This window comes from Etheostoma spectabile, chromosome 1 (assembly GCF_008692095.1).
Source record: "Etheostoma spectabile isolate EspeVRDwgs_2016 chromosome 1, UIUC_Espe_1.0, whole genome shotgun sequence".
Lineage (NCBI taxonomy): Eukaryota > Metazoa > Chordata > Actinopteri > Perciformes > Percidae > Etheostoma > Etheostoma spectabile.
The window spans coordinates 9,095,160-9,109,742 of NC_045733.1; the positions used below are offsets into that span (position 1 = coordinate 9,095,160).

Genomic DNA, 14,583 nt, shown 5'->3' on the forward strand with positions numbered 1-14,583 from the left:
CATGGCAGGTATTTCTAATTCTTTGTCTACAAAGACAGTATTTGTTGCAGAATTATTGGAATGGAATACATACATACATACATACATACATACATACACAATTGACCTCAAGATATTGATTGTTTCCCTCTTGTTTCTTGCAGAGTGCAGCGATGGAGGAAACGGTCATATGGGAACAGCACACAGTGACCCTTCACAGGGTAAGTGTTTACAACCACTATTTACATTTACATCACCTTCTACTTTACATCCACTCTCCCCTTTCGTCTTTTTTGTCTTTTACCCTCTCTGCTTTTGTCTGGCATTCTAATCCTGCAATATGTCTTATGCGTTCTTCACTTTTTCATCCCTGTCTCTTTCTACCCATTCAACTCTCTTCTCTCTGTACTGAGAGGGCCAGCTGTAGCAGCAGGATGTGTGGTAGTGAAACAATAGTCAAGGAACCCAGATGGCAGGAAACAAGGCTAAGGAAGACTGAAATCAGCATTCACATCCTTACTACTTCATTTCACTTCCTTCCTGTTGGCAACATACTTTTCTCCTTAACACAACTCCAGGGAATGAAGGGGATGAAGGCTTTAGTCCATGTGCTTTTTGTACATGTAATTATGATAAATTGTACCGATTCACATAACTGAGTACCCCCTCTGGCGCAATCAACATTATAAGGTTAACTACGAAACTATTCAAAGCCATATTCCCCCAGAGATGGATGATAAATATATATACTCATTGTCTTGTATGCTGAATTTCTGAATTAACTTTGAGACCGTAAACTGCAGTTATTAATGCTGTTGTGCATTGGGATTGTATAGAGCACCTGTCTAGACTGGCCTGGTTGCTGTAATCTAATTAGTGGCAACTTAATTGAGGTTGAAGGAGCAGCCCAATGTGGCCTGCGGTTCTCCTGTGTTGTTGTGGTTGTAAGATTAGCCATTTACATCACATGGTTTGCTCCCTTGGTGCTGCCTTTTGTGTAGGCAATAAAACAGCAATCCTCAAACCTCTTTGAAAATTAGCAAAATAACTTGCAAATGCATAGGTTTCTTCTTGTCTACAGTAAATGCCCCAGTCTTTTAAAGCCCATGACATTATTTGACTTAAATAGCAGTGTCACTTATAATTAGCATACAGAGAGCCTATTAACCTGTTTTTGTTTGCATATAAGTCTGGTATAACTTCAATCTGTCAGGTATGCCATATTAGTCAGTGTTGTGTGCATTTCTGTGTGTGTAGGCCCCAGGGTTTGGGTTTGGTATTGCCATCTCAGGGGGACGAGACAACCCACATTTCCAGAGTGGTGAGACGTCCATTGTGATATCTGATGTGCTGAAAGGAGGTCCTGCCGAGGGACTGCTACAGTAAGTCTTTGACTATTACGTTTTATATTTTGTGGGTTGTAGGTTGACCTCAAAATTAAATAAATTAAGCTCCTATTAAAAATCTCTCTCGTTACATTTTATTATGCTGACGCACTGGTGACAGTGGGTTGTCCGTCTGTCAGTCCGTCCCATTCTTGTTAACGTGATATCACAGGGTTTTTTGCATTTCTTTTAAAGAATAACAATCGTCTTGGGTGGCGCTATGTTACGATGCAGTGACGGTAGCGCTGCAAAAAAAGTGACTGGAAGAAACTTTTTTTGGGGAACATTTGCACGACACAAAAGAAAATGCCACATAAAATATTAGAACCCGCGTATCTAACCGTAGTTCCACATTACTGTATTTTCCATGTAAATTCATGCACTGAACCGTAAAGCCTGTACCGTTTCGTTTCAATATGAATACATGAACCATTCCACCCCTATTCAACACCATCCCCCAGGAACTGAATCAGAGACATTTGGTTAAAAACTGAGTTGGTGACAATAATCTTGCAACTGTGGTGATTGTATAGATCCTCTGTGCTGCCAGGGTTGAAGATGTGTGTGAAGCATCACTGTTTTGCCAAAAATACACCTAATACCTTTTATTAAATTGTTTCATAAATATACAGTATATATAATGTAAGTCTGGACAGACATGGATGTAAACTGCAACTTGACTGGGTCCCAGAGGCATACAACCACACTACTATGATTTACATAGATCTCTACAACTAGTCATTGTTAATTCATTTTTTGTTATTGTTTCAGAGAAAATGATCGCGTGGTGATGGTCAATGCCGTCTCTATGGACAACGTAGAGCATGCCTACGCAGTGCAGCAGCTACGAAAGAGTGGCAAAAATGCAAAGATAGTAAGTTTGATTCTGAAGATATCTACCAAACCTGAGTTTGTGTAACATTGAGTGATTCTCAGTGTCCCCCGATGTTACAAAGGCATGACTTCAGGGGTCCAATAACTTCTTATTGCTATTTGACAGAATGTTTTGTGAAACAGTAATGTTTTTTTTTATTTATTTTTTTATTGCTTTCTGTTTATTTTATACCAGTTTAACAGGAATTTTGACTTTTCTTCATTTTTTTTTCTTTAACACTGAAAACTTTCTGTCTCTTCCAAGACTATTCGTCGGAAAAGGAAAGTCCAGATTCCCGTTTCTCGGCCAGGGGACAGGGAGACAATGTCAGAGCACGAGGAAGAAGACAGTGATGAAGATGAGGGCCATGACCACCACAGTGGGCATGGCAGCCAAAGTGCCTACGGAGGAGCAAGTGGAGGCACTGGCACTGGCAGGCGTCACGATCGTGAGCGTAGCAACAGCGGCAGGCGGGATCACAGTGCCTCGCGGGAGAGGAGCATCTCACCACGGTCTGATCGCCGATCACAAACCTCCTCTGCTCCACCCAGGCCTGCCAAGGTCACGCTTGTCAAGTCCCGCAAAAATGAAGGTGAGCCACACAATGTCCAAGCACCTAAAGAGTTGACTATGCATGTTGACTCAGCTTTACTGGTACTCACTGTAAAGGTCAATCAGAACTTTAATGTTGACTAGCATGTTAATTGTATTTGTAGAGAACCAAGTGATTAGTCAAGTTGTTAATTTTACTTTGTAATGCTTATTAACTCTGAAAGTAGAATATGGACTGCGGTTAGCCAGCCACATCTTTGTGAAGGACATTTCTCCTGAGAGCCTTGCTGCCAGAGATGGAAACATACAGGAGGGAGATGTTGTACTCAAGGTGAGTGAAAAGAGAGCAGTATTTGCATGAATGAGCCTACGGGTAAGATAGAGGTTTTAATAGTGGATGAAACACAGTAATGGGGAAGTTAAAAATACATATACTGTATTTCATTAGAATGATTATTGAATGTTAAAGATAGCATTAAATAGACTTAGACTTAGACTTCTCTTTATTAATCCTTTTGGGATGACTCCCGCGAGGAAATTAAAAATTCCATCAGCAGTTTTAGCAAGAAAAAGAAATAAAAAATACATAAAAAAAGACAGTATAAAGACAACTAAATAACAATAATAATAATAACAACAATAAGAACATTCATCAAATAAACAAAGAAAAGACCATAAATTATTATTAAAGTGTCTGTGTTGAGTCCAGTGTTATAGTAGTAAAGTGACCAGGTGTGAATTTAAGTCCAGGTGTGTGCATGTATGTCTGTATGTGCACTGTATTTATGAATAAATGTATGTATGTATGTATCAAAGAAGTGAGATGAGGTCAAAGAGAAGGGACAATCAGTTTTCACTGAAAACGTTCAATAGTCTGCTGTGGTAATCTGTGAGCGGCTGAATGTGGCTCACAGTGAAGTCACAGTTCATTAGTATGCAAGCTCACTAGCAGGAATACCGCACATTCCCTTCCTTCCATTCCTTTGTATTTTTATTCACTCAATCTATTCTCTGAGGAGAGAAAAAAAATCCTTCACGTTTCAAAGATGCATTCAAAATCCAATTTACTGTATCAATTCTTATGAAGAGAGGCAGAGACGTTTTTTTATTTGAAATGTAAATGCTGAACAGGAGAAATAAATGCTTGAATGAAGATAATAAAGCACTAAAATAATTGCAATCCTAATTATATACATTTTTAAACTTATTTATAGCCTCCTAGGTGTCATTATTGCTACGGTCAGGGGAAACTACTCACAATTACTCTTGTCATGATCCCATATTTTTTAAAAGCACATTGTGAGGTCTACAGAAAGATATGCTGCGAAGATGGTTTGTCTTTTCATTTTTCATGCTGAGCCTCTCCTCTTCCTGTGGCAGATCAATGGCACCGTTACAGAGAACCTATCACTAATAGATGCCAAGAAGCTGATTGAGAGGTCAAAGGGCAAGTTGAAAATGGTGGTGCAGAGAGATGATCGAGCCACGCTGCTCAACATTCCCGACCTTGATGACAGCATCCCATCAGCCAATAATTCCGACAGAGATGGTGAGACAACAGACATGTAGCAGTGCCTTTTTGGATGCCGCTAGCACTTGATTGCATGCACTGTGACAGTGTTTTTACACAAGACAAAAATTTTAAGCACTGATAAAGAAGTGCTTAATAAGATTTGTCTTGTTATTCTAAATGTATCTTGATTAATGTCATTGATTAAATGCTTATACATATTAAATTTCAAATTCAGACATTTCAGAAATACACTCACTGACATCAGACCATTCCAATCGATCCCACGGACGAGGTAGTCGATCACGTTCGCCTGACAGGCCCGAACCATCGGACCTTCTCCGTCACTCACCGCGCCAGATCAGCAATGGCAGGTAAGCAAAGTACCCATGCGCACATCTGACTGCCAATGTGGTGATGGGACACAGCTTGCACACATGCCACAGTCATACATCCTTACTCCCACCACTCCAACCTCATACATCGTATTCACACCCACGGGTTGTTGGGTGCTGAGTAAGTAGCTTGCACCACTAATGCATAAATCAATAGATAAAGACATTGCATGCATAAACCATTGCACTCCCTCTGGAGCCATGACTGAGTTCCAATAAAGCCTTGCTCTGTGAGAGTACTGGGGAAGAGTGGAGGGATTGATCTCACCACCGTATATTAGATGCTTTTAACTATTTTCTGTACAGAGAATCACAATTAAACTTTATCAGGTTATCTCAGCTTTATATAGTCATTCACTTGAATCATGCCATGCTAGGTTTATTAAATACTCAACACAAATGTTACATGTGTAGCCATTACTTGTTCCAATAGAATAAACATTGATTGTAATACAATCTATATTTTATAATGCAAATTTAATTAATGCAATGCCATTTCATAGCTTTTACATGCATATACTCTGTACATATTATGTGTACTATGTTCTATTTTTTGTAATTCCCATAATGTCTCTTTTCCTTTTTTTACTGCAAGTTGGAGCTTTCAGTAAGTTATATTTCTTGTTGTTTAGAGATTGCATAGCTTGTTGTAGCTGACAAACATAGATGGCAAAGGAGAGCTAGACGAAGACATGTAAGTGACTATAGTTACTCTAGCTCTGTGTGGAGCTTGGGCATTTTATGCTTACCCGGCAAAAACAAGATACTGAGTTGGTTGAATGGGACAAGATGACAAGCTCTTGCAGACTTTCCAAATAATAAAACAGGGCTGGGAATTGAAAACACAGGGACTATGTTGCTGGTTTCTGATCAAAGTAAATGGCTGTGATTAATACTTAAGTAGGAATGGGTATTGAATCTGGGCCCAAATCCATGCAGCCTTTAAGCACTTGTTCTGGGTCAAACTGTCACAGTCTTGTATAACCAGACCTCCATTTCATCATATTTATATGGGCCTTGAGTCGCAGACACAAAAGGCTGGAATACTCCAAATCATAAAAACTATGCTACAGAGAACTTGTTTGTACCCAGATAGATTGTAACCAGACGTGCTATTTCAAGAGGCAGGTCTTTTCAAACTCATTGCTAATTAAATAGTTGCATCACTTCTGTGCTGTTGTTGAGATGAAGGTCTGACTGTGTGAGATATGGCTGCCAAACCTGCTAAAAAGCAGAAGCCTTGTTGAGATAGTTCTTGCATTAATTGTTTTGCAAAGACCCAACCATTCAGCTGTTGTAGCTGCAGAATGTTAGTTTAGTATGCTGCTAGTAGTTTAGCTTTTCTGGCTTAAGCGTGATTTATGGTTCTGCAAAGTAAGTGACCTGAAGATTGTACTTCTGTGTTGGTGTGGGCATTGATCTCTTTAAAAGAATAGCAGGGCCGGCATGTGTGTGTACGCGGGGAGTGTGTGGTAGAGCAAGTGAGAGATTGATGGCGATTAGCTCTGGTTTGAGTGCCAACTCTAGAAGCATAGTAGGAGAAACAAAGTGTCTCCCCTGTGCCGTGTACCACAGCGGGAAATCTGGTGCACGTCAAGCTACGGCATAAGGTTGGTGTCTCCACGTACCTACGTACGTAGCCACTGCGTTTTTTTAACACAGAACCCTAAATCACGCTTTACTAGTTGCTTGTCAGTCATATCCTACAACTAGATTAACCTCTAGTGCTGACATTTTATTATATGGTACATTGTGTTAGACTGTGGAGTAACCTAACTTGTTTTAATGCAGGATGAGGGCAGGTTCACTGTTGCACAGATTACTTCCAATGTAAGTGAATACATCCCTCTGATAACAGGCCAGTGTGTTTTGTTTTGAGCAGTTATCACTGTAACACTTCTGTTGCTCTTTCCCTGATCCCTTTTTATCTTTGTGTACCACATTTATGTCTGTCCAGGAATAAGAAAAAAAAAAATGTTAAGTCATTTTATGTGTGTGTACCATTGGACATTTTATATGAATAGTTAATCTGGTAAGCACATTAATTGCATTAAGAGGAGTTACACCAGCTTCTCATGTGTTTGTTACTGAGGAAGTAACAGACTGACTGCCACAAGCCTGTGATGTAAGTGAATGTTTTACTATCTCCCAGTTTAGGAGGGGGAAAAGGAATTTGACATACTTCCCACAGTGCTTTGCCCCAAGCCAGATGGTTCGCTTAACCTGATTGGCTGTAGGGCTTAGAGGCATTCTTCTCCCTAGGTCACGGAGCTGTTGCATTTTTAAAAAATAAAACATGTCATCAAAAACGCCCTTCATCCAAAGTGTCTCTTAGTGAGCACTAATCTACTTTGCACATAGGATCTCTGTGTTGTCTTTCAAGGAATTAAACTCAAACTGCTCTTAATAAGCATCATGGTACAACTTACAGATACATTTGTGTAAGTATTTTCTTTTAAATAAATTATATGCTTAATTGTTAGTTTACAAGAGTGGAATTTTGCTATTGCACAGTTTGTTTGTTTTTTGCAAAATGATGTCAGTATATCTAGTCAGTTGTGTTGAGGCAGTTTTGTACTTTAGATATTTTGTAACTTGTGGATGGAAATGAAATTGGAGATACCGGGACTGTTTTTTAGTGTAGAGAGATTCTGGTGTTGCAGTACCATAATTTGCATTGTTTGATGAGAGTCTGTGCAGCCACATCTTTCTTCATTTGCTCGCTCTTGTATGTACCCATACTGTAAGAATGAGCAAGCTATGGGATTGAACAAAGGCTTCTGTCAAATGGTGTTTGTCAGTGTGAAGCCTTTTTTAGCACCACTCTGCAACAAGGAACAACATATTTAGGCCACAACACCCGCTCTCACTCTGCTCTCCCTTTCTTCCTCTCTTGCTCTCTCTGTTTGTCACTGTCTTTCCCCCCTCTCTTACACTCTTTCTCATTCTCCCATTATACACACAGATACAAACATACTCACTCTCTCTCTCTCTCTCTCTCTCTCTCTCCTCTCTCTCTCTCTCTCTCTCTCTCTCTCTCTCTCTCTCTCTCTCTCCCCCATTACAATTCTGTTATTTATCCTTGGGTTGCAGCTCTCATTTGCCATCCTCCTTCCACAACAAACTCCCACATAGCCAGGACTCTGATGGTGAGTCTGCTGATGTATAAAATTGCACAGATCAGATTCATGTGTAAAACTGAATTGTAGTAAGAGAAGTTAGGGACATAGAAAATGCCTTGCTGTGGTGGGAAAACACTGTAAATAAGTTCGGCAACTCTCAAAGGTCAGTCATTACATGCAAATGTATGTAAATTTACAGTTTTTACATTTGGGTTTTACACTGTATAATTCATGGGTGTCTACACTGTGCTGTATACTTTCCCTACACTGTATCCTGTTGTACTACGTGAGCAAAAATGAGAGAATGGGAGAAGTTGCCTAGCCTGAGCTGGTGACACAGCCTGCACCTTCACATTATTCTACAAATGCTTCTGAATGCAACTCAAGTGCTGGGCAGGCAGTCATGTGACCAGATTGGAATTCAACCATTGTTTTAAGCAGCGGAGCCCTTTCTACACACATGCACGCACACACACATGCACACATACACACTCTCTCTCTCTCTCTCTCTGTCTCTGTCTCTCACACTCACACACACACACACACACACACACACACACACACACAGTTTCCCCTTGTTTATTTTATCCAGGTTAAACAGGAACTTGGACTGAAAAGTATCATATCTCAAGAGTTTATGTTGGGAGATTTGGTTTGATTTTTCTTTCTTTGCCTGAGTGCTTTTATTGGAGTGGTTAATAAAATGGGAGTTTACATCAGTCTTCTAAAACATATGATTTGGAAATTCTAACATTTATAAACCCTGTTTGCGCCAGTTGAAATTAATATCAGTTTCCCGCACTAATTCCAATTTGCAGGGTCTTTTTGTAAGAGCCGCACTTCCTTATTTTAATAGCTTATTGTATATCTGTCCACGTACCCTTATCACGTCACCCACGGTCCATGCCATTTCCTTTTGGGTTCATTTTAGTGTCTGTATCCTCCTGGTGATGTCAGCACAGGACAAAACTAGATACACACTTACAGAACACACAAGGTCATTCCTAATATGTTGCATTCATTTAAGGAATACTTTAATGGAAACTGTAATTGTTTACAGCGTTGACAGTCCACTCGTACGGAATTTGCCATGTGTTATTTTTGTCTATTTCAGCCATCGAAGTCGAGATGAGGATCGCATATCTAAACCTGGGGCCATGCCTATAGTCAGAAGCTCTGATGATGGAGTCTTGTCACAGGCTAGTGACCAGGCCAGCTCCAGAGATGACAAACAGTTACCTCCGCTGCCGGGTACAGAAACCTCTGCCCATCAACTCCTCAGCTCTAGGAATTAGTGTGGTTTCTAATTTTTCAGCTTTTACTACCTTTTATAGTTCTACATGTTATTGTCAGAAGTACAGTAAGGTTTCAGTTAGGTCTTATACCAAAAGCTTAGTCTGCATACTACTGTAGTTTAATCAACTCTACGAGTATTTATTTTTCCTGCATAGCTGTTTCTGATGACAAGTTATTAAAAAGACAAACAGTGTGTCAATGGCCAGAGACACCCGTAAACTAAACTCCACTGTTAGGGTTTAAAGCACTTGGTTGTTAATTACCTGTTCCCACATCAGTCTTCACATAGAAATATTAACTATACATGTTCCAATCTAAAACAAAATTAGGTATATTACCAAACAAATACTCATCACCATATCTGACATGCATTAAGGTTGATGCTTTCACTTTCCAATTGGTTTCACTATTACCCAGCAGTTGGCTAGCTATCTTTACTTTATAATATGAGAAAGCTAATTCTGTTAGAGTAGGTATCAAGCCTTATTAGGAGTTAGTGAGTTATTTTACTTACTATGTTTGTATTTGTGGCAGAACCAAAGCCAGTTTATGCACAGCCTGGTCAGCCTGACGTGGACCTGCCTGTCAGCCCCTCTGATGCCCCTGTACCCAGCGCCGCTCATGATGACAGCATTCTCAGGTAAATGGCCAACATCCTCTCGTCCAAAGCACCTTGCAGGATCAAGTGCAGATCTGTACTGTGGCATGTACATCAACTGCATATATAATTCATTTTAGTATTCACTTAAAATTAGCCTACTAGCCATATACTTGAAATTTACATGGCTGTGTTTTGTGTTGTGTCATTGAACGATTGTTTTTAAATCCATGATTTGCTGACCTTTTTGCTTAATTCTATCTCTACCTGCATTCTGCTGCAGGCCGAGTATGAAGCTGGTCAAGTTCAAGAAGGGAGAGAGTGTTGGTCTGCGGTTAGCAGGAGGGAACGACGTGGGGATTTTTGTGGCCGGTGTTTTGGAGGACAGTCCTGCGGCCAATGAGGGCCTTGAGGAGGGAGACCAGATTCTCAGGGTACGCTACACTCTACACTTAACTACTAACAACAGCACAACGGTTTGCTTCATTGATTGCTTGAGAATCCCACTTTATAGAAAATTGGAGAAACCTGATTTGTTGGTCATGTACTGTATATGCTTTACCAGTTTTTGTGTACATGTAAAATATTTTGGAGGGCATCACAACGGCAGCAGCGTCATCAGTCATTTTCATGTTTCAAAATAATTAAACCCAAAGATTCGGCTAAAAAAAGTGGCTGAAAAAGGTAGATCTAAGTTTTCACAGCTGAAATGGACTATTTATAAAAATTCTGTAAACGCTGCCGTTTCATTGCACCGTTTGTCAAATCACTCTTAAGAACAAAATCTCCCCAGGCTGAGGCTTCACTGTCATTTATCAAATATGCCAGCCTTGGTTAAAAAATGTTGTAATTGTGTTGTCTGATTTCCTCCTTTGACAAGAGTTTTGTGAACATAGTGTACGTTTTACTTTTCTAAGTCACATTAAGATATATTCTGTAGATTGACTGTGGCCAAAGTCCATCTTTGCAGTGTGTTGTCCTAGTATTTTGCAGCTTGTCAGATATTTCTAATGTATTCTTTTTTGTCAGAGTTCAGTCAGGCTTTTGTATTTAGAAAGTATGCGCTGTTAACATCTTTTTCCATGTCACATGTATGAAAGTGGGAAGAACATCTGGTGTTATTGTCAAAATAGATGAGCAGTAGCTGCCCACACTAACTTAGATAATAAGTGGTGAAACCAAAATGTGATCCCATGGACACAAGTGTGAAAAGATCTTGGGAATACAGTACAATGTATCTGTCAGTCTATGAGTCATTCTGGGCTCTGCCTTGTGTCAAAACTCCCCTTGTTTCCAATGTGAAGACACAAAAGAGGTCGTTCTTGCACTCTGACCTTGGAACAGTTGTCTCTCTGTTTTACTGAACACTAGAGTAACATTGTTGATGGGATGATGGAAACCCTCTTGATGTCAGTGTTGGATCCATTCTCACATATTTACGTAACAGGCAAGCATTACTCCGGCTTTGTTTAATGCTATAACTGTGAAGTGATGTAGTAGTGCCCTGTGCAGAAGAGGCTGAATACTTATCCACACTTTTTTTCCCCATTGACTGTATTTATCTTAGAATCAAAGCTGTCCAATGCCGCACTGCCTTCTCTTAATGAATGTACTATGTCTGGTGTTTCTCCCCCTCCACAGCATAAATCTCTTTTTGTGACTGTGTGTGTTCTTTCCACTGTACAAACACATCCCTGAGACTTCCAGCACATTGTTTTCCATCTTTAGGTGGTTTCCCTTTGGTCATGGTGTGCTAGTGGAGATAAAGACGTCAAGCCCTCCTGTTTCTGGGAAGGATAAAGGTGTCTTTCTGAGGTTCAGTAATTCTGTCCATGTGTTTCTCGTTCCCCTGCTGCCCCTCAAGCAGAGTCAATAAACAGCAGTTATTGTGTTTGGTACAGCAGCAGGAGATGAGAAAGAGGCTGCTCGGTTGTAGGGGGAATACATCACCCTGCTTCTGTTGAAGAACAAGTTTTTCTTTTCTTTTCCTGTTCTTTTTATTTTGTAAAAAAAAAAAAAAAAAAAGAGTAATAATTGCTTGAGTTTTTTTGTTTTGTTGTCAAAAAATCTAGTTGTTAATCTAGTAGCTTTCAACATTGTTTAAGCATTTAACTGATTATTTAAACAGTTTGTAGGATGAAGTCAGCCTTTAATAACATGAGATTAAAAAATTATAATTTGCTGCTTTGTGTCCACTTGTCTGTTTTGTGTCCAAATTGTTGATTTCTTTTACGCTTTCTGTTCTGCATCTGCAGGTGAACAATGTGGACTTTGCCAACATCATCAGGGAGGAGGCTGTGCTGTTTCTGCTAGATCTCCCAAAAGGAGAAGAAGTTACTATTTTGGCTCAAAAGAAGAAGGATGGTGAGTGATGGCATTATAAAATACTGTATTTGTAGTCTAAATGCATCAGGCATCAAAACCAGCACATTTGGGAGGCTGCTGTAATTATCTCTGTCATTTTCTGCCATTTTCTTCAGTGTATCGGAGGATAGTGGAATCGGACGTGGGTGACTCCTTCTACATTAGGACACATTTTGAATATGAAAAAGAGTCACCATATGGACTGAGCTTTAACAAGGGTGAGGTGTTCCGTGTAGTTGACACGCTTTACAACGGCAAATTAGGATCCTGGCTCGCTATCCGTATTGGCAAGAACCATCAAGAAGTGGAAAGAGGCATCATTCCCAACAAGAACAGGTAAAAGAAGTTTGAGGTCACGCCTTTAGTACGTGTACAACTTGTACTGGCACTTTTATGAATGGGCAAGGGTGGAGGCAAAGGAATAAAAGCATTGTGTTTGATCTGAGAGTAGCAAGGAAGGATTTGAGAGCAGAACTTTTTTTATTTGCTTACACATTGCAGATTTTTACTGCTTATTATTTGTGCTTCTGTAATTATGTGCAAGGCTTCAGTTCTGTGTTTTAGTCTGTTATAAAGTTGAATTGTTTTAAATAGTAGGGCAAATTTAACACATTTTGTGTGTCCTGTAAATGGTTTTATTTATTTAAGGATTACTGTGTGAGGTTTGTGAGGACTTTGTAAAGCCTGTCTGAGGTTATGTAGTATAGACCATGATCCAGCCAACAGCATTGTTTTATATAGGCCTGTCCCAACAGCCTTTGACAGCCTCTGGCTGTGTTCACACAGAGACTCCTCACTGTCCGGCCAACAGAAAAGACATGCTGCATGCATTTATATTACTTACATTAAGCAATGTTAAATATATCTCAGCTTGTTAGCCAAGATAAACCTGCCTCCCTAGATTTTCCTTCAAAACATAAAACCCTAAAATCACACTCAGATTTCAATAATATTATTTTAAAAACATGCATCAAAGGAATACTGTTATTATTTAAAGTTAATAGGAGTGAGTTCTTCCCCTCCTGTTGGCCCAGTGCCTCGATCACCTTACTGCTTAGCACTGTTTGGGTTTTTTACCAGTTCTTTTTTATGTTAAAAAATGTATTGACCTATTTGCAGTAATCTAAGGGATAATGTAGAGCAAACCGGTCGTTATTGCAAATTAGTACTCCGTTGAATCAGCCTTATTTTTACAGAACAAAACAGTCCACAATCAAGATTTCTGATATTCAGTATCCTTGATGGCCTTTATCATAAATTCATGATTTGCAAATTTGTAATTGTGGAAAGTGTGTCAGTGTTTAAAAATAAGGCTTGATTTTCTGTCGGTGAATAATGGCAAGTACTCCATAATCAGATGACAACCATTTACAACTCAGTACTACACAATGGTGTTAGAGTACCAGTATATAGCCAAGGCCTTTCTCTTCAAACAGTCATAAGATGAATGCTAAACACCTGAACTGCCTAAAAGTGTCCTTGATTTTGTTTTGGCTGAAATCCTAAAAGCTGACCCAACTCCTCCTCTTCTTCTCTGTCCAGAGCTGAGCAGCTATCCAGTGTGCAGTACACACTCCCCAAAACACCAGGGGGCGACAGAGCGGACTTCTGGAGATTCCGAGGATTGCGAAGCTCAAAGAGGAATTTGCGGAAGAGCAGGGAAGACCTGTCAGCCCAGCCAGTTCAGACCAAGTTCCCTGCCTATGAGAGGGTGGTGCTGAGGGAAGGTAAGAGTGCATTGGCAAAAGCAGTATCCACAATCAACAGCCACATATCTTTATACTTTATTGTAGGAGGAATTAGTAGTAGTAGTAGTTCTAATAGTAGTACTATTAGTAGTAGTAGGAAGTAGTGGACTGATTTTATGCTTGTAGCTAAAAGAAACACAAGGCCCTCCATGCAACTTATGAGTTCTAGCTAACTGATGTCTGTAGTCATACGATTCTATGCTTGCAAAGTCAACAATTTGTACATTGTGGTCTTATAATGTGGTAAAAATGTATGATCGTAGATTTAGTATTGTGTTGTGAGTGTTACATGATGCTTACCATTGGTACTCTCCATAACATGCTATTGTTGTACAGCTGGGTTCCTGAGGCCTGTGGTTCTCTTTGGGCCGATAGCAGATGTGGCCAGAGAAAAACTGGCCAGGGAGGAGCCAGACGTTTTTGAACTAGCAAGTAAGTGATAGATACCCATCTCCCTCTTTTCTAATGTTCAAGTGTTGTGTAGTGTCCTACTGCATGTCTTGCATTGATATGAGACCACAGTCTCTACGTCTACATCCCCTACTCTTTTCAAAACCAAATATAGCTCTACACGTCTGTGAAAAACTACAGCTAGTGTACATTTAACTTTGCTTTAAGATTAGTTTAACACAAAAAGATAGCGACATTTGTAGTTTATCATCTCTGAACAAATTGAGGGAATTCTTTTGTCAGTGATTTGAAACAGTACAATGCAATGACAAACAAGCAGCTTGTTGAAGCTGCATCTGATTAAACATAT

At 39.7% G+C, this 14,583-nt stretch overlaps 1 protein-coding gene across 21 annotated transcripts in view; it reads left to right on the plus strand.

Moving 5' to 3' along the window:
- Positions 1-14,583, plus strand: part of tjp1a (tight junction protein 1a) — a 104,420-nt gene that overhangs the window by 73,252 nt on the left and 16,585 nt on the right. For 9 of the 21 annotated variants that reach the window (XM_032507388.1, XM_032507546.1, XM_032507759.1 and 6 more), the window contains 16 exons: positions 144-200; positions 1,237-1,361; positions 2,136-2,238; positions 2,503-2,830; positions 3,015-3,121; positions 4,171-4,339; positions 4,539-4,674; positions 5,291-5,302; positions 6,487-6,525; positions 8,932-9,068; positions 9,648-9,753; positions 9,995-10,145; positions 11,967-12,075; positions 12,192-12,411; positions 13,618-13,802; positions 14,160-14,255. In XM_032507388.1, coding sequence (XP_032363279.1) covers positions 144-200; positions 1,237-1,361; positions 2,136-2,238; positions 2,503-2,830; positions 3,015-3,121; positions 4,171-4,339; positions 4,539-4,674; positions 5,291-5,302; positions 6,487-6,525; positions 8,932-9,068; positions 9,648-9,753; positions 9,995-10,145; positions 11,967-12,075; positions 12,192-12,411; positions 13,618-13,802; positions 14,160-14,255 — 2,080 coding nt within the window. The remainder of the gene's footprint in view (positions 1-143; positions 201-1,236; positions 1,362-2,135; positions 2,239-2,502; positions 2,831-3,014; positions 3,122-4,170; positions 4,340-4,538; positions 4,675-5,290; positions 5,303-6,486; positions 6,526-8,931; positions 9,069-9,647; positions 9,754-9,994; positions 10,146-11,966; positions 12,076-12,191; positions 12,412-13,617; positions 13,803-14,159; positions 14,256-14,583) is intronic. The other 12 variants (XM_032507531.1, XM_032507614.1, XM_032507871.1 and 9 more) reach the window with 4 other exon arrangements.